A 24,696-nucleotide genomic window follows, 5' to 3' on the forward strand; every position below is an offset into this window, starting at 1 on the left:
CAAATGATTTTCGACCCTTATATTCTTAAACTTTTTTATATACCATTTGTTAGACCAATATTGGAATATGGCTTTATACAGTCCATATAAACAGAATAGAAGGAGTACAAAGAAGATTCATGCGCTTCTGCCTCCGTTTCTTCCTATGGTTCAACAGGCTCGAATTTCCACCCTACAATCATAGGCTTACGCTCATAAATCTTCCATCGCTTTCCAAACACAGAGAGTACATTCAGCTGTGCTTTATTATAAAATTAATCAATAGGTCAGTCATATCACTATCAATTTTGGAACAATTAAACTTTATTTATAGCCGTTCAAGTATTAGAAGACAAGTTCCTTTACGTCCTTTATCAAGCGGATCAAAATATGGCAAAGTCCCCTCAACCAATTGATTTCAGTTTTACAACAAGTATTATTTTTTGGTATATTTAATAAGCGATGATTTTAAAAGTAAAACATTTAAAGTCAATTCAATTTCAATTCAATTTCAATACTTTAGTTTAGCTTTTTTTTGCAAATTGCTCAAAGCATTGTAAATCTATTAATCGAAGAGTCTATTAGTCTTAAGTTCTAACGTAAGTTTGTTTAACGAATTCAATAAATAAATAAACTTATATAATATATATTATATTTAAAAATACCAAATTTACTAACTTTTGAAGGTATTCTCGTAGAAAAATGTTGATCAACAAAGTAATTAACTACAATATTGAGAATTAAAAAATAGATAAATGAGTTTTTGTTCAGGTACTTGTTCCCGTTATTTCAGATAAATTGTTCGCACTTTTTAACATTTTTTCTAGTTATTTTATGAATACCTCACCTTTTTACTTAATGAGAATTCCAAATATTTAGATCAATACTTCACTTCACAACTTACTTCAACTGCACTTACAAAGAAACAATCAAAGAGTTTAATTAAATATTACATTACAAATCATTCAGCCAACACATGAATCACCTGTAGAATAAAATTGAAAACCAAAATCAAAACAGAAACAAGAAATACCACGATAAAATAGTCAACCTCAATCCAAATACACCTCTGGGAAGCATTTCTGCTAATTGAACAAAATTGTATATAATTACAAAACATTTCATAGCTTCGGGAGCTGGAAAATAAAAATACAATTATTTAAAACAATAGAACGTGCCAATAGTGACATATTAGCATATCACCATCACCACATATTTAGAGCACATTCGAAATGAAAATTATGGTGGTTGGTGGTGGAGGTGTTCCAATTAATTTCACGAGTTCGTAAATATTTTTTTCGATTTAAAGCAGGCATAAGTTTCCTATAAAAGTCAACTCGTGGTGGTTTTTTGTTGATTTGTTTTTCAGCGATGAATTAAAATTACCAATAACTCAACCTGCCTGCATTTACTCGAATAGTTGTGATTGTGATTCATTTTGAATTCTTGACTAGTGATTTGTAATTTATATTAATTTCGATAAATAATGAGAAAAACAAAAATTGTATTGCACTCTTGCGGCAGTTTAAATGCAAACTTTCAATGCAGTTTAGTTATGCATTGGCCTCCATTCATGCATTTCAGCGAGTATAGCAGATCACAGTCGTTCACTTCAATATCTAAACACTTTGTCTGCTATTATAGGAAGTTCAAGCTTGATTTATATTATTTTCCGACTGTCATGAATGTGATTGCCACTTTTATAGTAGGTACTTTTTTATCTGCGTTTAAATAAGAACAAGACATCTGAACTCGTCTAAGCAATGTGACAGTTCGTGAAACAAATTAGAAACAAACAAACCTAAATCGAGTGAACGGACATGTCATATTTAAAATGTTAAAAACTTACCTGTCACGTAGTTTAAATTTAGCAACTTTCGAAACTTAAACTTATTGACGTAAGAAAGAAGGTTAACAGACCTAAATCGTGTGAGCTTACCATTGGTCAGAAAACGGAAGCCATATTGGTTTAGCAAACAACAATAGTCAGCCATTTTGTGCCTTTAACATTGAAAAAGTGTTAAACGATATCAACTGGTTTAAAATAATCATAATGCTGGAATACAAATTGAAATATTTCTACAAGATTTGTAGGCCTAGTTCTATTTTACGACTTTTAAATGAGAAAATTTGTCAGAAATGACAACTCTAAGTAAAAGAAGGTTTAACAAAAGTACTTGACACAAGTTTTTGAATATTTCATTTAATTTAGGTCCACATTAAAAATAGAAGATTTTATAAATTTTCTTTTGTTAATGATAGTATAACATTTACAGGGAATTAATAAGTTGTGTCAAAGTTGATAAAAACTCGTAAAAGTATAAAGGTCGTGATTTTTTTGGTTTAAAGTGGCAACCATAAACCAATATGTCACCTGTTCAAAAATAGAAAAACAGTCTTGAGTCAGTCTTGACGATTTTATTTGATTCTCGATCGTGTTAAAAAATAAATAAAACGGAATTGAAATTTTAAATAGAACAAAAGACTAAAAAATAACAAACAAGTACTTATATTTTTAGCACGACTTTCTGGATTTTTAGTTGTCTATATTTTTATTTTTGTATTTCTAAAACAGTGTGACTATGATGCATTTGTTTAAATTAAGTTGTTTATACTCGTAGGTAGATGGATAGTTGATAGATAGGATTTAGTATGCATATTGGATATATTGTTCTTAGGTTTTAAATCAATTCCAATTTGCTGTGATGTGTTTGTTTTTATAACAGGTGTAATTGCAACAAGTGTGGCAGGTATTAAAGTACCTACATGTAGTGTTGACACTTACGAGTATACTTTGTGATGATGTGAATTGATGAAAATAGATGTCGCGCCATGTAACAATATGAGGTGTCTCGTTAAAAAAGGTACACTTTTTATACTTTGTATAATTATTAAAGATATTTATAGGGAAGAAATAGTAATTATTGGTAAAGGTCTAGATTTGCATGCATTTAAGTTGAGTAATTTATTTGAAAGGAAAAGTGAATGGATCAGACGATGGAACTTTGATCTAGTATATAGGATGTCTGATGTCTCATTGTAGGAGAAATATAATATAAAATTTGCATACCAATCTTTTTAATTGGAACTTAATTGGATTATACTTTCATATTTTATACTCTTAGTCAAAAAATAGAATGAAGTACTAAAAATTCCACACAATTTTTTGCTGCTTAATGGATTTGGTTAGGTACAAAATTTTATTTTTAAATATCGAGTAAACTATTCTGAAAATGTATATTGGAATTTTGTTTTTTAATCAATTCAGAACTGCTGAACGGATTTTTATAAAATTTGGACCTCTTTTGTTTGAAGCTGTGAAAATTGAGGAGGAGAACAACTAGAGAATAAGAGTTTTTCCCAGCAGAACGATCTGGATTTTAAGAGTTTAGAAAATATTAGGCTCAAGAATATCACAACGGAATTACGCCAGAAATTTCGTCACATAAAATTCCGATTTTTTTTTCTTATTTTACATACCGCTGTATTGTTTCTTTAAAATTTTCTGTCGTTTTTTACCATTTACAAAAGTCAATGAAAGGCTGTTAAAAATTGATTTAAAAAAATCGAGAAGCTAAATTTTTGTAGTTTCTCCATTTTTGAACGAAATTTGTGACTGATATGATTGTGCTCATCTCTTGAATTCGTAAATAATAAACTGAGCTTGGATTTTTTCTAAAAATATGATGAAATAAACTCTATCTTTTAATTCATGTCTCACAATTTTCAACATTCCGTTTTATTTTATGACTAAAATTAAACATTTTTACGAAGAACAAGCTGGCGTAATTTGTATGTAACCAAATTTAGAATAACCTTTTTTTATAATAATTACACACTCAAAGGGATATACTACACTTACGTTAATGATCTTAGGATGGTAATATCACCAATCAATCTAAATGCTCTACGTTCAATACTATCCAAGAGACTTAAGTAAGTTGCAGGAGCACCAACCCAGATATGGGATTTATACTTAAGTTTTGGATTTATACTTAAGTTAAGTCTTGTAAATAACAGCCAGATCAGAGGAGGAGAAAAACTTCTTGAATCGCCTTAGAAAACCCAAACATCTTGCGTTTTCGAAGCAATAATTTCCACGCTGTTTTTTCATTTCCATTGAACAATGCTGTTTAGGTCGGAATTTATTGAGCTTATCATATTTTGTCGTTGCAGTTCCACATCCGAAGAAGAAGGGTGTGAATCTGAAAACGAATATGAAAATCTAGGAGTATTATCGTCAGCGAAGCAATGTATTGGATTAGAAGTTGCAGAAAGGAGATCATTAATAAAAATAAGAAAGAGTGTTGGAGATAAAACAGAGCCCTGGGGCACACCAGCATTTATTTTGTGGTTTTCAGACTTAAATCCACTTGTATTGAACGATTCGAAAGGTAATTACTAATCCAATGAAGGAGGGATTCATGAAAACCGAAAGCTCGCATTTTCGATAACATCAGAAATTAAAAGTGTTAAATGGAAAAGATTTGTATCATTAATAGCCAAATTTCTAAAAGTTATTAAAGTTTGTTTGCAAAATGGAATTTTTGTCTGCTTTGACTGTAATAATATTTTAAAAACGCTACAAGTATGAAATGGATAATAATTTTTAACAAACTGATAAGAAAAAACAAGTTGAATGTTTATAGAAATAAAGGGACAATCGTAAATAAAATTTCCAAATGAATGTTTCTCATCTTCGAAAACGGGGAAAGTGGCCTGAAATATTTTGGAATTTATTTAAATCGGGACTTAAGGTTTTGGCTCCCACTTAAATGTTTACAATTTGTGAAAAACAACAAATTATAAAATAATCTGCAGTTTATTAATTTCCCTCGAAATGTAACCTTGGATAAATTCTAAAAATAACTATTTTTTGAGAATAAATCAGTTTTTTCTAAAGAGTTTTGAGCATTTTAAAATGTTTACTGTTTTTTGTTTCCATCTACTTTAACAAATGAAACTGAAAGACAGCCATAATATTTGCTCATCTAAATGTTGCTTAATTGTTTCTAGATAAACTCATTGCATAAGAAACATGTTTCAATCCTGAGTGCATTAATTTTTGGCATTTGACAGATGATGGACAATGAACTTTAAATCGTTTGAACGTTGGTCGGCCAAATGCTATGAGACACAACTCTAAAAGCTTTTGGCTCATGGTGTAGTACCCCTGGCGTGATGATTAGAGCGTAGGACTGTCAGCCAGAGGTCTTAGGTTCGATCCCCTGCCTGTGACATCTAGAAGACATTCTTTTTTTCCAAATGCAGCAGAAATACTACCATGATGTAAGCTAATGTAAATGCTGCTTAATGGTTGTATGATGAACTCATAGTATATGCAAAATATTTCATTCCAGCAATATGTTGAATGCATATTTTCTGTTGACAAAAATTATTGAATTTGGGTAATTTAAACTTATATAAACCTGTTGCAAATTTTCCAAACTAATACTAAGGCATTTAATACAAATTCCCTCGGCAAACTCTTGACTCATGGCCTCAAGAAAATCTTCTAGTAAGAAATGTGTATTTTCTCAAAGGTTTATGTAAATATGACGGAAGTATTATTAGAGCAAGAACACAAATTACAATATCAATTGCAATGAAATTAAACAAGAGATGTCCTAGAATAGAACCTTCAGGTATCTCACTTATTTATTGTACTGGAAAACAAACATACATTTTTCTATTCTTGTAGCCTTTAACGTTTGCGAAATGATTTATATTTTAAGTTCGTTGTGCCTTGACATTAGAACCCAACACTTGCAATAAATTGTATTTTATTAAATTTATATCTTCCATAAATTTTAATGATACATTTTTCACTCCTAAAAGTTTTCATGACATGCCGGATATTTAAAATAAAACATGTAACTCTTATTTTCCATCGGATAATATATCATTTCATAAAACAAGATCATAACACCGAACAAGCTTATAATTTAAATAATTAAACCAATTAAAAGGTTGTTAACGAAAATTTATAGGAAAATTATAATAACAAGGGACCTATGGCCAAAAACATAATAAATTACTATACACAGAAAAAAAAAGTTAAGAACTTTTGTAAGATCTGTCAACGCAAGATCGTTAGACAGACAAAAATTGCATACAAAATATTATTGAACATTTCCTTTTATTGTTGTTTTTTAAATGTCAAATTGAATAATAGCAAATTAACATCATTTCTAGACTAACCCACAATAAAACAGCCGGCGGCTTCGGGCGGGTGGCTAAGTTACCTGATGGAAAGGGGCAACCAAAGGAACATGTCTCATATTTTATTTTGATTTTTTTTGCTATCTCACAAAGCTCCAGCCAGCTTAGCCGCTTTCAGTCGTGTGTCGCTGTCGTCGTCGTGATATTGAAATGTGGGAAATCCTTGAAGTTCCCCTCACGCGATTATAATCGCTAATAGCAAGCACTGTGTCTGTTATTTTTTTATTACAGTGTCGCTGACAGAAATGGAAGGAAAAACCGTCATAAAAATTGTTTATTATGATTGATAAACTGTTATGCATGCACCTGTTTTGTTATTAATGTGTCACTAAATTTGCAAGATAACAAAAAAGAAATATGAAGGCAAAATCTTATTGTTTTACGTTTGTCTAGAGAGCTGTCAAATTAAATTCAAATAGAATGTGTGCGAATTTTTGCAAAATAAAAACGACAACAACGGTCAAAGTAACAAAAAACCACTGACATCGCATAATGAGAAATGTAATTTGTCATAATTTGTATAAATTTTATGGGAATTATGTCGGTAGAACTTAATTTAATTTTTTTTACTTTATTAAATTTTCTGTATTTTTAATAGAAATTTAATTTAAAGATTGGCAGCACTGTTTTTTGTTGTTTGATCGTTAGTTTGACAGTTGACAGGATAGATGATTCGTTATCGAACATACTGACATTTTTGTTTGAATTTTTCCTAACACAAAAGTATTGTGTTCAAATTATAAATGGATCACCTGTTCAAGAGAAATTAAAAAATGACAGCTCACATGACAGAAGCATGTCATTTTAAAAAGTTCAATGCTTTTGCCTTTAATTTGTTTGTTTGTTGGTGCTCTCTTAACGTTGCGTTGAATCGAGTGAATTGAAGATGTAAGTATTTATTTAAGATCAGTATCTTGAAGTTTTGGGAAGTAACTTTAGATAAATTCCCCCACAACCACGCCCACTTTTCGTAAAATTTGTTAAATTACTCACTTAACTCACTAAGAAAAAAAGAAATTCTGTCCTATTTTGTACAAAATCCCTTTAAGTTTATACAAACAAATCAAATGGCCTGAGCTTGAGACAAAAAGTCAAAACAATTAAGAGTAAAGCAAGAGACCTTATATAGAGACAAATATAAAATCAACACTTAACGACACCTACGAGGGCAGTCCGACAAGTATTTAGCCTCACTGCCTGATGGCACCAGTATCGCATAAGAGATTAAATATAATCTAGTACATTCTCTTAGATGGCTACTGTCAAAATTTTATTCGAATCAAACTTGTAGTTTTGACAAGCGGATTTGTTTACGGTAATTCTGATGGGTTACTTGTTTGCCCCGGTTTAATGTGGATTAAACTAGGCGAACGTGCTCCAAATAAAGCAAGGAGTTTCCAAACTATGAGTGAGAAGGTCTCAAACAAAAACATTTTTCGGGTGAGTTAAAGAAATTCGAGCAACGCTGAATGAAGCGTACCGTTGAATGCTAAAAAATTGAATCTAAGCTCTTGGACGTGTTGTTTTTAAAATGGCGATCTAGACACTTCTTTATTCGAACTTTTGAATTTAGACTTTAAAGCAGTGTTCAGAGGTTTTCAAACAAGTATTTCAAACGTTTTCATTTTTATTCATAAAATTATCGTAATTCGATGTTTCTAATAATTGATTGTTGAGTACATTCTTTTTGATCCTGATCCACATGGAATGGAAACATTTCAAGCAATCAATGTGGAATATGAATTCTAGAAATTAGAAAAATTTCTTATGAAACGTCAAAAAAATGAACGCATTCAGGAATAAAGAAAAAATAAGTGAGAAGTTGCATGAGCTCTTTTTCTGATAAGTACTTTTAAAGATTATGTTTACTGTTTTTGTTAAAATAAGATTATAATTTCTTCTTTAAGACTTTTTCTTTTGTCAAAATTACTCTTTTAATCAGTTCAATTAAATGTTTAAAAATGTAGCTGTAATATCGTTTATTTTCCATTCACTACGCATTTCAATCTAGAGTATCTTCTCATTAAATGAGTTCCTTCCATTTTATTCATTTCATAGAAATGCCTATACACAACTTCGTGATATCAAGATAAAAGTTAAGTACTTTTTTTTTTAAAAAAAGGGTGAATTTTCTTTTCCTTATTGCCTTTTACACGCATTTCGACATTTTCGCACGTTTTCTGCTCTCAATTTAATGCAAGCAAACCGAATCATTTCACGCACTTTGATCATCAAATACCATCTACAAAACTACTTAAACAACAACGACAATAATGGAACAACGTCATAGTTTGGTGTCGCTGTCGCGACAAAAGACTACAATCTTTTTGCTTTACTTTCTTAATACTTCTTGAACCAGTTTTAGTTTTTTTTTATTTTAACCGTCTTAATGGGGAAAGAAGTCTTCACACTTTTACTCTATTATTAAATTAATTAAAAAAAGAAATAAAAAAGGCAGCATCGCGTCGTGCAGAATTACTATTCCATCGAGTCTTGAAATGGTGTTTTTTCTCTAGCTCCCGGCCGGCATTAAAAAATTATGGTTAAACTATTCACGCGGTATTTCTTCGTAGCTACAAGCTATACCGAGACAAGACCAACCTATATTAGAAAAAATAGAAAGTTTTTTGTATCTTCCATCATTCTCCATCATCCATGGCCAAGCCAGACCAAGTCAGGCTAAACCATTGCTTCGGAATGATGGTGGGATATTTGTGGATTGAGAGGAAGACAATCATCCATCGATTCGATTCGATACTGGAAAAACGAAATATTTTTCTAATTGCTATTTCCTCATAGTTTTCAAATTATTTTGTTTTTCTTTAGCGTAAGCGTAGGTAAATTGTTTACAACAGGTAGTAATTTTTTGATATTGAAAACGATTTAAGTTTTTAATTAAATTCCTTGAAAATAGTAAATTAAATATTTAAAGTTTTTTTTTATGGTTTAATCAGATTTTATCTATAAGTGCACGCCTATGTAATGTACCTGGTTAATGAACGATATGTAGTTAGGTACATTAGGCATGGGCTATGTATCGATTTTCAAAAATTGGTAGGTAAGTGCCTAATTGGAGGTGGAAATAAGTATTACAAGGCATAACTTGGAGCTAGTTTACAGAAATGGGCGTCAATTCAGATTCAATTGTTTTAAGGGAAAAAATATTTAAGGGTCAATGAGTCATTAGCAAACTTTAATCACTTGATTAAAAATATTCGTTTGTATGTACAAAGAAAACAATTTTGACTATAAGTAAAAACAACTTATTTTATCGTAGTCGGAAATTTTTCACGAAAGCATAAGAAAGCTTAAAGAAAATGGAATCATGAAATTTGCCACTTTAAATGCATTTAGAGGTGGTTTTATTTAATATGATGTCAGCAAAAACTAAAAAAAGGATTTTTTTTACTCAAGACGTTTCGAAGATAGTTTAGACTTTTTAATTTAAAAAATGTTTCTTCTACAATAAAATTTCTTTTAAAAGTGACAAGCGTATTTTTTAATGAGCCTTACCTTTGAACCTATAAACTATTGATCTGTAAGTGATTAGCATCATTTTTAATTAAAAAAAAAGAAAAGAGGCTGGGATGCGACCCACACTGATAATTTATCAACCCGTCTGTCGATTTGTCTTGCTCAAAAGTATGTAGGTTTCCGTGTTGGGTTAAAAAAGTTGTTAGTTGAATTATTCTTAAAAAAATTAAAATTACCAACAATATTTCTCAAAAAAAGAAAAAAATTAGTTTGAAAATCTAGTTTTGTTAAAAAGAAAACAAATTTTTACCAATTTTACTACCGTTTCTTAAATTTTTACAAATTAGATGAATCAAATTTGCCTCCGATTTTTTGTAGATTTTATTTTTTTATGAAAAACGGACTGTTGGATTTTTATAAAAAAAAACTATTGAATATGGAAAACAATATTTCCTGTGAAAGAATAAGAGTTTAAAGACAATATTTTTAATTTTTAAAAGCTTTTTGAGTCGTAAGTAAATTTGTACAAAGTTTTAAAATAGTTTTTTTGTTAATTTTTTATTTTTTGTAAACGATGTAAAAACTATCAATTCCATTTTTCTCAAAATTCTTCTTAATGTTGACAACAATATTTCATATAAGTTAAAATGAGTTGGAAGCCATAATCCAAAATTTTTGAAAAGATATTTGAGTCGAAAATTAATTTTTACCAACTTTTGTCACATTTTTTTACATGATTTTATTTGTTTGTAAAAAAACTGTCAATTCGATTTTTCTCAAATTTTACTGAATATTAAAAACAATATTTTTTAACAAACAAAAGTAGTTTAATGGCAATATCTCAAAGTTTTGAAAAGATATTTGAGCCAAAAATCAATTTTTGCCAACTTTTAATTATTTTTTTGGTTAGGTTTTTATTTTAAATTAAATTTAGTTAGAAAGCATAGTATCAAATTTTTGAAAAGATATTTGAGTCGAAATTCAATTTTTACCAACTTTGAGTCATGTTTTTTTAGATTTCTATTTTTATTAAAAAAAACTGTCAATTCGATTTTTCTCAAAATTTTATCAAATTTTAAAAACTTTATTTTTCTTTGTACAAAATTATTTTGGAGATAAAATCATTTGTATTCGTCAAATTTTCGACGTAACAATTTTTTTCAGTTTTTTTTTTTGATTTATAAAAAAAAATCGTTAATAGGATTTTTTTTGCAAAAAATATACTTGTTTGGTATCACGTTACAATATATTATATACAAGTTAATTGTAGTCTCTAGCGTTTTTGGTTCGTAAGATTTTTAGGGTTAACCAAAATGTTCACCTTTTTTATACCTTTCTGCATCTTTCTGCCTTTTTTTCTGTATAACAAAATTTATTTGAAGTCGATATCTCTTCTGGATCTTGAGCTATGGACAACGAAAAAACGTCGCGGACGCACAGACATCATTCTAAAAATCTTTTATTTCGACTTAAGGGACCTTGAAACGTTGAAAAATGTCATAACATTTTCAATTTGACAAATCGAACCCATTACAAAAACTTTCTATGGGAAGTTGAAAAACCTTTAACAACATTTCTTAAAACACTCGAAAACAAATTAACTAAGGGTTTTCCAAATGTCGTTCAAATTTGACGTTAAATTGTTACCACTCGCCTTTCAAAGTAACAAACTGGATCAATTGAGTTCAAACTAAAAAATTAAGGTTTAAAGCAAGTTTACGTTATGCGAATGTCACAGTTTTTCTGTCAAAAGCCATGGTTCGAATATTTTTGAAAAGGGCCCGATAGTTTTTGTTTGGAGTGTTTAGGTCGGTTCGATTTTTCGAATGACGATTTTAAGTAATATCTGAACACCTTAATATTTTCTGTTTGTGCATTAGCAACCACCTCTTGTGGAAAGATCCCATGCGATGTGCCAAAAATGATGAAAGATGTTTGAGTTTTCTTAGAAAATGCCAACAAATCTGATCTGGCTACAATGTATGGAACGTCCAAGGCTTAAGTACATCTTCTACCTCTGGGCTGCTGCTCCAGTAATATACTTGAGCCTCCTGATTGGTCATATAAAATCATTAACTCAATTACGTCACAAGAATTTCATTGGAATATTTCTTGCTTCACTCTTCTTTAAATATATGCTAACAATCTATGCTCTATTGAAATTGCGAGTTGCATTAATCTTCTTGAACAGTTTAACCGTTTACCCTTGAGTCCAATATTGGTCGTAGTGTAAGGTACAGATATTCGTTCATTAGCCGTACAACGCGAATGTGAAATACGTTTAAACACTCTGTTGTCCTGTCATTGCAGGGTTTAAGAATTCAAAACCAATGTACAACGATATCTCCTCTTTAGACTGTGTCTCTGGTATATTAAAGGTATTCAAAACCTATTGAATGTGTGCTAATTCTAAACAAAAAAGCTACGATACAAAGTATATGCAAACAAATGCTCCAATTTTCAACAAACATTTTAAACCAGTGTCTTAAATAAATCTTTGTGAAGAGCAACACCAAAAAGAGTGAACTCTCAATGAACTAAGTCCTACTATTTTATAAGAAACATCTTTCTTTGGATGATCTAAATTCCAACATTAAACGAAAACCATATTTTTGCTTACATTTTCGCAGAAGCACTCTTACGTTCCATGTAAATGTTGTTCCATGAATCAAACTAATTACGTTGGAAATGTAAGTCTAGAGATTGAAATATGAATATCTCAAAGATGAACTAATTTTATGATCCATTACCACAGTGAAATTAAAAATACCAACGATCCATGTTACAATTAAGCTTCCAAACGTCGTATGCCAATCACTTTCACTAAACAAAAATTCATGTGTATTAATTTGTTATTCATCTTAAAAGATCTCAGAGTTTGAAAAGCTATATAACAAAAAACAATTATCTACTCTATAAGCTCAAAAAAAAAAACCTTGACAAACTTAACTATTAAAAATAAATTATATACCTATTTGTTTATAAAAAAGAAAGAAAAACCTATGTCACTTCCGATAGATTAGGTGAATATAGTAGATCTTATTGTTCCGCCCTCATTAAGATTAACTTTAAAAATTATGAAATTTTACCTTGAAGTCTCTTAGATACAAATATACATACAATACTTAATAATAACTGTCATTTAACCATGAGTTTCTTTTCAACTCAACAAATAATACAAACAAAAGACAAACAGCAAATAAAACTAACTAACTACACTCTGTACACAATTTAAGCAACATTATTGGCCCCAATATGGACTCTTGCGACACTCCATTTAAAAATAATTATTATTATTAGTAATAAAACAAAACAGCATATGAAAAAGTTTTATAAAAAACTAACGGTAAGCCCTCATTACTCATCTGCAATCCATATGTAGATATATTATACCCCCATATAACGCTTTCAACACCACCGGTATTGACATTTTAATCCAAATTTTGCTGTAGTACATCATACTTCAGAAGACTCATCCCCATTATACATATACACTGACGCGCTGAACAATGCCACACACCACACAACATTCAATCATTATAAACGTCATTAGATGATAGACGCAATATTTGACGTTATCCGTCGCGTCGTCGTCGAAAAACATGCACAGCAAAGTGTTCGTAATTTATATTACTCGCTATATTCATATCGTTTGTATCTTTCGGTCGTAATTATACCGATGAACTTCAACAATCGAGTTGAAAAACGTCTTCATGCCACCATAGATGGAAAGAACAGCATTTCGCAAAATTACAACAACTACAGTAACAAAAACAAAGCAGAAATATACTGCAATAACTTTTTGATGTTGTTGTTGTTTTATTTTGATTTAAGTACAGACAACTTGTATCTATGAATTTTTATACTTGTAACATACGTACAAATTTTATTACAGGGTGGGTCAAACGTTTATTCCAATAATTGGATAAAATCTCTTCCGTTTTATTTTTGTTCCTTCCTATTTCAGGCACTTTGAAAACTTTAGAAGATTTACTACAATGAAGTTTTAGAGGGCTATATTGATTATATTTAGATTTGGACATAATCACTCGATTTTTTTCATCAAGAAAGCTTATCGGCATAATTTAACTGTGGGATAAAGACTCTGCCTACGATTTCTTCAACAAAATGCTATAGTTGATCTAATTTCAGCTAGAAGACCTTACAATGTTAAGCGAACGTGGAAGAAATTTTTGAAAGTGTTGTGAAGAGTCCAGAAACATAGACACGAAGGCGCTCTGTCTTCTTTCTAAGAACAGAATTGGATTTATTTCAATATTTATACAATATTCAATTATGGCAAAAATCAAATTCAGGAAACTTCTACACTTCTAAGAGATAATTTTTAGAGACTGAATAATTTCCCAAATTTCATGGTTTAACATTGGCTTGCACGTTCTCCAGATTTGAGAGTGTGGAAAACGTTTTTCTGTGCTTTTATTTAAAGGGTAAATTGTTCGTAACTAAACCCACCAGTATCCCGCACATTAAGGAGAACGATAGTGCTAAAATACAAGCGCTGAGCTTAGATGTCATGTACCAAGTATTATCGAAAAGACCTAAGAAAAGGTCCTTTTTAGACCAAAAACCCACTGATCGTTATTGCTTTGTTCTTTAGTTCTAATCCCATTCCAAAATGACTATTACGTCAAATATTTGAGATCATACTTCTTAAACATCAGAAAAAGGATTTTTCAAGCTATGTAAACTCATAGATTTTCAGTTCTATAAAATTAATGATGGTTTTTCAAGATTTATAATTTTTATCTTTAACTAGCTGGTTAACCCGACTTCACCCGGGAGGTATTCAACTATTTTATATAAGAAAATTAGGATGAAAAACTACTATTTTCTTATATTGTACCTTTTTTATTTAATAATTTTTATAAAGTATCTCTATACATATTTCTATTATGATTATAATAGTTTTTTGTAAGCATACAGATTTTTTGCCGAGCTGACACGGGAGCAAGCAACATAAAATTGTCCTTGGGTAAAACAGGGATTTGTGATATAAATGCCTGCAACCCTCAGTGTCCGTGCCTTATTGATAGACATAGCAAAACAAAGCTTTATAGGGCATTCGTTAGTAATCATCAGTATCCTGGGAATGAAAACGCTTTGGCCTTGGGCTGAACCGGAAAGAATTTTAGCTTCAATCGCTTTCCCTTGCATAGTTACTATCCGTAATCTAGTACCATTGCATAATTTTGGTGCATTTAATTCCTCATAAGTATTATTGGAGCCGCAATTTTCAAGTCTAGTTTATGGGAAGGAAGTTCTAATGTATTCAAAGAATTCAAAAATTCGATTGGAATATCAATAGCATCATCTTGATCAGTCAGATTATCAATAGAAAGATAAGTTTATTGATGGGCTTCAAACATTGAAAGAATTTTATGATTTATGCTTGGAACAGAATCGTTTTTAGGTTCTAAAATCAATCGTTCGCGTTACCAGTCATCCGTTTTTTCTGAAATTTGGGCGACGGGTAAACATTAGCTTTTAATATTGTTGGTTCTATTAGTACTTCACCATTATTATTTAAAATATTTCCATTTCCTATATCCAAAAGAGTTCTTGAAAATTGTGCTGCATTACTATCACCACCCAAATGTAGGCGTATATTTGTGGTCAATCTTAAAAGTTTGACAGAAGTCCACAGAAACGACGATTTTATACCTCTTGGCACACCTGCAAACAGTATCACAACACCTCTCATCGGACGTTACTCAGTTCTAAAATTCCTAAGTGTACGATCCAGAGCTTCAGGCTGGTCGCGGCATTATTAATTAAACTTCACTTCACTTTTAATTAAACTTTACTTCACTTCAATCCACTTCTTAATTATTTATTTAATAGAAATAGTTTTAATATTGATTTCTTACAAATATCAAATTGTCATCCATACGTCATTACATATCTGTCATTTTACGTCAATTACATAGCTGTCATTTGCGTTTTGTTATTCCAAGTCTGATTCTTTTTTGTTATACCACGTTTTATAGTGACTGACGTTTAATGTCAAGTCACACGGGAACGCTGTCGAACGGGATAAAAAGTATCCTATGTCCGTCTCCTGGCTCTAACCTACCAATTTTCAGCCAAATCTGTTCTGCCGTTCTTGAGTTATAAGTGGTGTAACTAACACGACTTTCTTTTATATATATAGATATTTAATCAAAATATATATCTAAAATGAATTTTTAAGAAACGCTGAACCATTTATGCTTTAACAGTTTTTAATAGAAAAACCATAAGAATTTCAAAGTATATTGAAAAATGAGGACGTTTGTCGATATTTCTAAAAGTTTAACAAAATATTAACAACATTTTGTGTGAGATAAACAAAGTTTGAAGTTAATATCTTTCTTTGTTTTCATAACACTTGAGTTAAAACACTGATTTGTATCAGTTTTTAGTTGTTTTTGTACGTTTTCGTGTTTTGTTAAAAAAAATTGTCAATCCGATTTTTTGAAAAAAAATTTACTAAATTAAAGTGAGAATTCAATATCTTCAAAGAACAATTTTTTCTATTCTACAAGTTAGAAAAAGCCGATGTCTCTGCCGATTCTTGAGATATGTATCCTGAGTAGGGAAGCGTCCCCCTTATATTATTTAGATTCTAGGAATCTTGAAACATGGATAAAATTTCAACAATTTCAATTCGAGAAATCGGATCGATTACCACAATTTTTTACTGGGAAGTTAAAAACATATAAGCAAATGTTGATAACAGGTATTTTTTTTGAATTTGAACAACTCTATAAAATCAAAATTCTAAAAATTAACTCTAGATCGTAATATTTCAAAAACATGAAAGCGCACTGAATTCAAGATTTTTCCAAACTTCATACAGAGTCAAATTAGTACTCATAACTAATGCGAATTTTCTAAAACTAAGTGAGATACAGAAATGATTTAAAAGTTATCTAAAAGGCAAGGATCAGTTCTTTCCAAGATCATGACACAATTTAGTTTCTAAATTATATTGTGTTTTACCTAAGTTTTAAATACCCCTTTTTAATGTCTTCCAAAAACCGGATTTCAAAGAAATATTATAAATAGAAATTAGATTTGCGGACAGTTTAATCCTCCAAATTATTATTGTTTTGTTTGTGGAACTTGACCAATACGAGGGTCGTTTGAAAAGTCCGTGCGAAAATAAAAACTGGTTAATTTATTTGGATAAACCTTTTTTATTTTCAACGTAGGCTCCTTTCAGGCTTAGACACTTCGTCCAACACTGCTCTAGTTTGTTGATCCCTTCCGATCGCAACTGATAAGGTATGCGCTGGTGCGTTTTCGTGATGGAAAAGAACTTATTTGTGGCCAGTCGTGGACGTTTCTGTTTCAGCTCGGTTTTCAAACGGTCCAATAGCAATGAATAATATTCACCTGTAATGGTTTTACTCTTTTCCAGATAGTTGATGAAGATTATTTTATCAATGATTTCTGGAGTCAGGGCGTCCAGAACGTTCAGAGTCTGTTGTGCTCCGAAAATTTTGAAATCACTTGTAAACTGTTCTACTAGAAGGTGCGCAATCATCATAATGTTTATCAAGCTTCTGTTTAGTCTTCTGAGGAATTTTGCCTTTCATAAAGTAATGTTTAATTAACACACGAAATTCTTTTTCGTTCATTAATTTGACTTCCTCAATTCAAACGAATGTCAAACCCAAACTAATAGACCGACCTGGATAAAACGTGATGTGTATTCTTTCAAGACATGCTACTAACTGTCAATAACCTCGATATGCACCAGTAGTGCCATCTGTCTGACTTTGCACGGACTTTTCAAACGACCCTCGTATATCTAAAGAATAAGTTTCAAAACAGTCACTGTATGTTTTAAGATTAAACACAAATTTATCTTCAAAAATTTAAATACCATTTAATTTCTTTAAACAAAAAACTTCAACTTATAAAATTTTGTTCGAAAATCTTTACAGTGTTTTTTTAAATTAATTTGGATTACACCAAATATTTTAGTTGAATTTAAGAAAGATTGTTGGTATGCACTCATGTAGTGGTTATAAACATACGTTTTACATTTGAATGTCATTTAAAAATGTTGATCCGTTTTTTTAGATATTAAATTTTGAAAAAAAAAAGTTTTTTAAGGTTAATTCGAATTTTAACTTAATCTACTTTAGAGGCGAGAATAGACAGAATCATCAGAATCACCTGACTCACTTTTTCAACTTTTCAACCATCGTATTGTCAAGTTTGATAACAATTTGAAGTAAAAAAAGCAATTGTCATATTCTTTCGTTAAGTATTTCAATTCTCGATATGCATAATATTCCTGTCTGATTTCAAAATCCCATGAATTTAAAATTATTTTCTTGACATTTTTAGTGTGATAGAAATGTCATGAATGACGTTTGATTTCCTGCGGAGCCTTAAATGTCAAATTTGACATCTAATTCTCTCGTCAGCTTGAAATGTCATAATTGATATTTGATTTCCTTTTCAACCTATTATCACCCTAAGATTTTGCTTTCGTGATCAAATTATATAACAAAAACTGACAGTTATTAACTAAAACTTATAAAACTTAGTGTCACTTTAAATTAGGAATTCACTTTCGATGCACCCTGTATTATGGTGAAACCTTAGTATTTATTTAATTTTACAACATACCCAGTTTGAGTGCAGACAAAAGCATCATAGTTCGATGCAATGATGATGATGTTGATGGTTTTGTTGGTTCGTTGGTTAGAGATGAGCTCCTTTCAACCTTATTTCTTCTTAAGTTGTTTTTTTTTATTTTTTTATTTTATGTGCGGTTTTATACTTTCTGATTTTGTTGTTTTCTTTTCTTTTGCGTATAAAAATGCGTACGTAGTATAAAATTTATTAATTTTTTTTTGAACTTCTTTCGCGAAAGGTAAGTTAAAAAAATGCAGATAAAAATTGCACACGGTTTGGTACTTTCACTTTGTTGAACAATTTTTGTTTTCTTTACATTTCCTCTGTTTTACTACACATCTTTAGAATGACCTTAAGATTGGCAACAATGCGAAATCACATATTTTTTCTTATTTTCAATTTGATTTGATAACTCTCACTTTGGGGCTTGGAATTGCAAATTATAGAAAGATTCAAAATATACAAAATCTCGAAGAATCTAGTACATTTTGTTTTTTTGCTTGTGTTAACTTTTGGTTTTATTTTTTATAAATTCAGGGACGACTTAAATAGGTAATGACCACTTTAAGCTGCTACTGCGACTTGTGTAGAGAGGTGGGCACTTTCTAATTAGTTACTTTACTTTATTTTTTGTGGTTGTTGTTGTTGTTGTTGTTTAAATTAATTTATTTTCTGTTTAACGAAGCGACACACATTTTTTGTGTGATTTTTGAAACGATCGTGATCTGTCCTTCTAAGGTATAGGAACGTACCAATATCGTTTTCAGGGCGGTTTTGTAGCTTTTTTTGTATTTTAATTGGGACAAACCAAGGTATGACTTCTTTTGGGGGAATTTATCTAGGACAGACTTTTAAAGGTTTCCCGTAGGTAAATATAATCACGATCAAAAGAAACGAAGGCAAATACAACGAATGGAACTTATTTCTTTTATTTTTTGATTAAAATTTTATATAAAACAAATGAATCTCCACCACCGCAGAGGAGAGAGAGCAAAATATAAAACACTTGGCAATTGTAGAGAGTAAAACGTTCGACTGACTTAAACTGGCAGACTGACTTGAAGCAGTACCCAGCAGCAGAGCAGCAGCTGGTTGGCTGCGTTAGCGTTAACCGGGCCACAAAAACAGAAGTAGCAGTAGCAATAGCAGCAGCAGCAGTGAAGGCAAAGGCAGAGGCAGAGCGGAGGTATTAACATTAACGATTTTCCCAACTCGCTTCTCTTCTTTGGCTTTGGGAAAATGATATATTGACGACGAACAACAAGTTAAGTTAGTTAACTTTTTTTGTTGTTGTTGTTTTTGTTTTGTTTAAGGTTTTTTTTTAGATTAAACTTTTATACGTACCTACTCGTAAGTCGTAAGTTTCTCGTAGGAAGGTATAAAGTTGGGTTGGAGGCGGACGACTTTTCGATTTGGTTTTAGGCCTCTTTTGCTTTTTATTTGCTCTTGGCTGATGGCTTCGAGAGGAAGATGGTAGGTAGGCAGTATAAAGGCACTTTTAACCATGGTCTAGTATTATAGGTTTTGTAATGGAAGTAAAGTGTTTTGTCTGTTTTTTCCGTTTCTAGCACATCTTTTGATGTGTATTTTCTTTGGTCTTCTTTACTTCTTCTTCATTTTCGTTGAAGTTTGTTTGTTATGAGGGTAAGAGGGGAAGAAGAGAAATGAAAGGGTTTTTCTTTTGTTTGCTTTTTCGTTCGAATGTGGATTGGATGTTTGCAATATGTGTATTAAAATGGGTGCAATAGGTGTTGGATGAACTTTGCATATTCATTAGATATGAAGAAGTTATATTTACAGTTATATGTAGAGCTCTTTTATGGAAGTTTGGGAAATTGACCTTTTTTGAAACGAATACTAATTTATTTGATCTAGATATCGTTTGATTTTGGTTGTGGAGGAGAATTGTAAAAAAATACATTTTAAATTAAAAATGATAAAAATGGAAAATATTGATCCACATTCGTAATGTGCGGCTAAGGAAAGAATTTCGGTTAAAAAATAGAATGGATTTAAGTGTAAACTGAAGGGCTTTCTTAGAAGTATGAGAAGTATGATTGTTTGAGGAAAAAAATGGAACTGACGTCTGCATCATTCACATTTTTTACATAGGTCTCGGAATGATTGAGAGTCACTAGACCCTGGTTTTTAAGGGTTTTTGTCAGCCTTTTCAATTCAAATAAAATCAATACGAGCGATTATGATTCCTTAAAAAAAATTCTGGTCGTGCTGTTAGGGAAAGAGATTATTTTTTAACCATACATCACGAATGTGGATTAATATTTCTTAACCATAGCACTCCTTTAGACTTACAAACTCCTTAAGGTGCTAAAAAATAATCTCTTTTCTTAACAGCAAGGCGAGAATTAGCCCCATTAGGAGACCGATAGGTTTTAGGTTAGGTTAGGTTGAGGGGCTGACAGTTGATGTCTTTAACGTCACACTTAGATCAATACATATCCCGTGAGTATTGATACTCAAGCTAATAAGAAAACCCTATGTGTTCAGTTAGTCAAGCCATTTAGAGGCTTTGACGAAGTTCAGAATGTTCGTAGCTTTCATATTAGAGAGTTCTTCTAAATCCCCGAAGAAATAGTTGCCAAGCAGTTTCTTCCTTTGATGGGAGAGTGCGGGACAGTGACACAGAAAGTGAGGAGTGGCTTCATGCACCTCTTTGTCACCTCATCCTCTGCATAGATCATTTGAACTGGTTCTCATCTTTTTCAAATGATAACCTAACAGATTATGTCCGGTGATTATGCTTACAAGAGATCGAAGTGATCCTTTGTGCAGCTGCATAATTCTTTCCGTTCTTTGTTTGTTAAAACAGGGCCAGATCTTTCTTGTAGTGCCGCAGGTCTCAAGAAGGTTCCACCTTTCATCGGCCTTGTTATTCTTTTTGAGATTTCGTGTTTTAAATAACAGGTAGGGGTGCTTACTAGCTGAGCTTGGCTTACGTTAAGCATGGACCCTAATCTATCTAATTCATCGGCTTTCTCGTTGCCTAGTATATCGCTGTGGCCTGGGACCCCGCAGAGTATAATGTTGTGCTGTTCGCTGAAAACCTTAAGCTCTTCGCGGCAGCATAAAACAAGCTTTGATTTTATCTCAGTTGCAGTAATCGCTTTTATTGCCGCATGGCTATCAATGCAAAAGGTTATATCAGCTCGTGGTATCGTCATCATTGATACCTTTTTAGCAGCTGTTGTCACTGCCAGGACCTCTGCTTGAAAGACGCTACTGTAGTTTGGAAGCCTAAGCGATGCGGTTAACTTAAGAGCTTCAGAATAGAAACCTGCCCTTCATCAGTGTCGATTTTAGAGCCATCAGTACAGATAGCTATTGAAGACTCACTGGAGTATGGTATATTATCTATCCATTCCTCTCTGCTTGGGATGGCAGCCTGGAACGGTTTATGAAAATAAAGTTCGGGTATTTTATAGTCTATTGTAGTACTATGACCCATAACTTTATGAAGGATCTAGGCATGTTCTATGGAACTGCTTATCCAGACTTTAGTTTAACTAAGTCTCAGGGCACTTTTGGCCGTAGATTCTTGAACAAGGAGGTGTTGGGTAATTAGATTGAGCATAACTTCCACTCCCACTCTCCATTCCATTCCAACGGATCTCATTGCTCCCGTAATGCCAGTGCACGCAAGTCTTTGAATTTTTGTCAAAGTATTCAGGTTCGTGCTCTTTTCTAAAGCTTTCCACCATACCAAATTACCATAGGTTAGTATTGGTCTAATAATTGCCGAATACATCCATCTGATTTTTTTAGGATTAGGTCCCCAGGTTTTCCCGAAAATTCTATTGCAGGATTAAAAGGCAATCGATGCCTTTTTGAATCTATCTTTGGTGTTCCGGCCCAATTTAGTTTTTCTATCTAAGATCTTTGATACTTTGCGTGATCAGAGATTTTAAGAGGGCAGCCTTAAATTGAAGGTATTTTAAAATCAGGTATTTTGCGCCTGTTAGTAAATAGCATTAGTTCTGTTTTAGCTGGATTGACTGTCAGCTCACAGTTCCTAGTCTATTTGCTTACCAACCAGAGGGTGTATTCGGTTTGCTCACTGATTGTGGGTAGGGACTTGTTGGTCGCTAGTAATGCAAGATCATCAGCGTAGGCTATTATCCCAATTCCACTTGATTTCAATTTAGAGAGTATCCGGTTCATGACAAGAACACAAAGTAGTGGTGAGAGAACTCCACCCTGAGGAGTGCCCCTGGATGTGGTTACTCTCATCCCTCTTTCAGAGAGGATTTAAGTTATATTTAACATAATTGCGTAAAAACCAATCATGATCCAAACACCTCTGAGTATTTTTTAGGTAGAGTTCAATTATAAAGATTTTTTAAATAGACTTTTGCACAGTAAACTTGGTAAGATGACTTTCTCTGAAGGTTTTAAAGGACGAATTTAACGCCAGCTATGGTAAAACAGTTTTCCGATCTATTTGGAAAACAGTTCACAAATTCATCTGTGTACGTACACATTTTGAGAATAAGATCATTATATGAAGGAAGTGGCAGAAAAATGAGTTTTTTGTCAGATCTCGAACAGATTGGTTCATTTAATGTCAAAAAACAGACATACACAAGCAATTATAGCTCCAAAACTAAAAATAAAATTAAAGGTTTTTAATGCGTTGCTAAAAACATCATCAAGTAGCTTGATAAGATGCACTAGGCCTGTTTTACAATTGTTTATCTATCTTTTCGAAATAATAAATGTTTTTTTATGATACTTTTTTTTTAAGACAGTTCTGCGAGCATCTTTAATTTAAAACTTAAAATCTTAAAATTGTATGTTAGGTGAATAAGTAGCATCGCCTATGGTAGGAACCATTGGTAAGCTTATTTTACAAAATGTCACAGTCTTTTCACTTAAGCGGGATTTTTACTTTAAGCCTCTTTAAATGAAAAACAAAAAATTAATAGGATTTTATTTCTGTTGAATTAAAGCGATTTGTTTAAATGACGAACATAAAATTTTTAGTAAACTATATTTTAGTTATTTGGGTTATTAAAACAAATTCAGGTTTCATATCAACGGGTTTTCCCTAAAGTAGATTTTCTTAAACTTGTTTCACAATACTTTAAGTGAAGTTTCAAAAAGTTGACTTGAATTTAAATTTTTAAAAATCAAAAAACATATTCATGAAAAAATTTCCCTGTATGTGCACTTTAACAAGTTTGAGAAGGTTTGAAGTCTAAGAAGTAACATTATTTTGATAAAAATAAAATTCCTACAAAAAGCTCTGTAAAAGTGTTAATTTTAAAACAATTTTTGCATACTATTTTATTTAAGATTAAACTAGTTCAAAAATAAACCAAATAAAAATAAGTCAATTTCGGTCACTACGGCGTTTACGTAACATAATTTCTACCACGACCCAATTTAAAACCTGTCAATATTTCTATTATATAAATAAAATCATTCCAATAACTTGAATATTATCAAAACTTGTCAAAATCATTCAATTTTCTTCTAATCAACAAGAAGAAAAAATATATGCATGTAGATATTCACGGTGGCGTATACGTAATATTTTTTTTCAAAAATAAAAAAAATATACAGTGCAACTCGTCCAAGTGCAAAATATGCAACTTTTCTTTCTTTTATACATAAATTGATCTAAACCAATCTGACAAGTGGAGTGCTCAACTGTTAGTTTAGATTTCATAAAAAGAATATGAAAAAAGGCAAATTACAAAAGCAACAACTAAGACGACGTTCGTCGACGACTCTACACACTCATATTTTTAATGTCGTTTTGCACATATGTACAAATGTATATCTATGAAAGTATCTATGGGAATATCAGGTAGGTTTTATATTGTATAGATTCATATGTACACCTGTGTGCAATCCATCTATATGTACAAACACCTTGTTCTCCATGATATTTTTCAGTGAAAATTGCTATGTTGTTCAGAGAGTGCTTAGTTTATTTTCCAATTTTTATTTTCATTGGAGTAGCCCGAAGTTACACAGAGAAGGTATACGAATGAACGTATGTTCATCTCAGAGTCAGGTTTTTCGTCACACAACACACGCAGTACACAGACGTTTCATAAAAGGCTGGGCAACAAAAATAGAAACACTTGATTTTAATCTCAAAAAACTTTACATTTCGATTTAAAATTAAAATAAATTAGGTGGCGCAACAGTCCGTAGAAAACCAGGGCCTAGTGACTTACAACTCTCAATCATTCCTGTGTGCGAGTAACTTAGGGATGGAAGACTTATTTATTTAAAAATAACATTTGATTTGGGCTTGTGTTTGTTGTTAACAAAACAATACTTTTTTAAGGGACTAAATTCTCCTGAAATCGACTTTCTAATAAATCACTTGACAGC

General features: G+C 31.4%; 1 protein-coding gene across 3 annotated transcripts in view; it reads right to left on the reverse strand.

Moving 5' to 3' along the window:
• Positions 1 to 24,696, reverse strand: part of LOC129949037 (tyrosine-protein kinase Btk29A) — a 247,380-nt gene that overhangs the window by 39,859 nt on the left and 182,825 nt on the right. The window contains exon 1 of one of the 3 annotated variants that reach the window (XM_056060247.1): positions 18,322 to 19,382. The exons of the other annotated variants lie outside the window; for them this stretch is intronic. Coding sequence (XP_055916222.1) covers positions 18,322 to 18,349 — 28 coding nt within the window. The 5' untranslated portion in view covers positions 18,350 to 19,382. Of the gene's footprint in view, positions 1 to 18,321; positions 19,383 to 24,696 lie in introns of those variants that run through there. 3 annotated transcript variants of the gene reach the window in all.

The sequence above is a fragment of the Eupeodes corollae genome, chromosome 3 (assembly GCF_945859685.1).
Source record: "Eupeodes corollae chromosome 3, idEupCoro1.1, whole genome shotgun sequence".
NCBI lineage: Eukaryota > Metazoa > Arthropoda > Insecta > Diptera > Syrphidae > Eupeodes > Eupeodes corollae.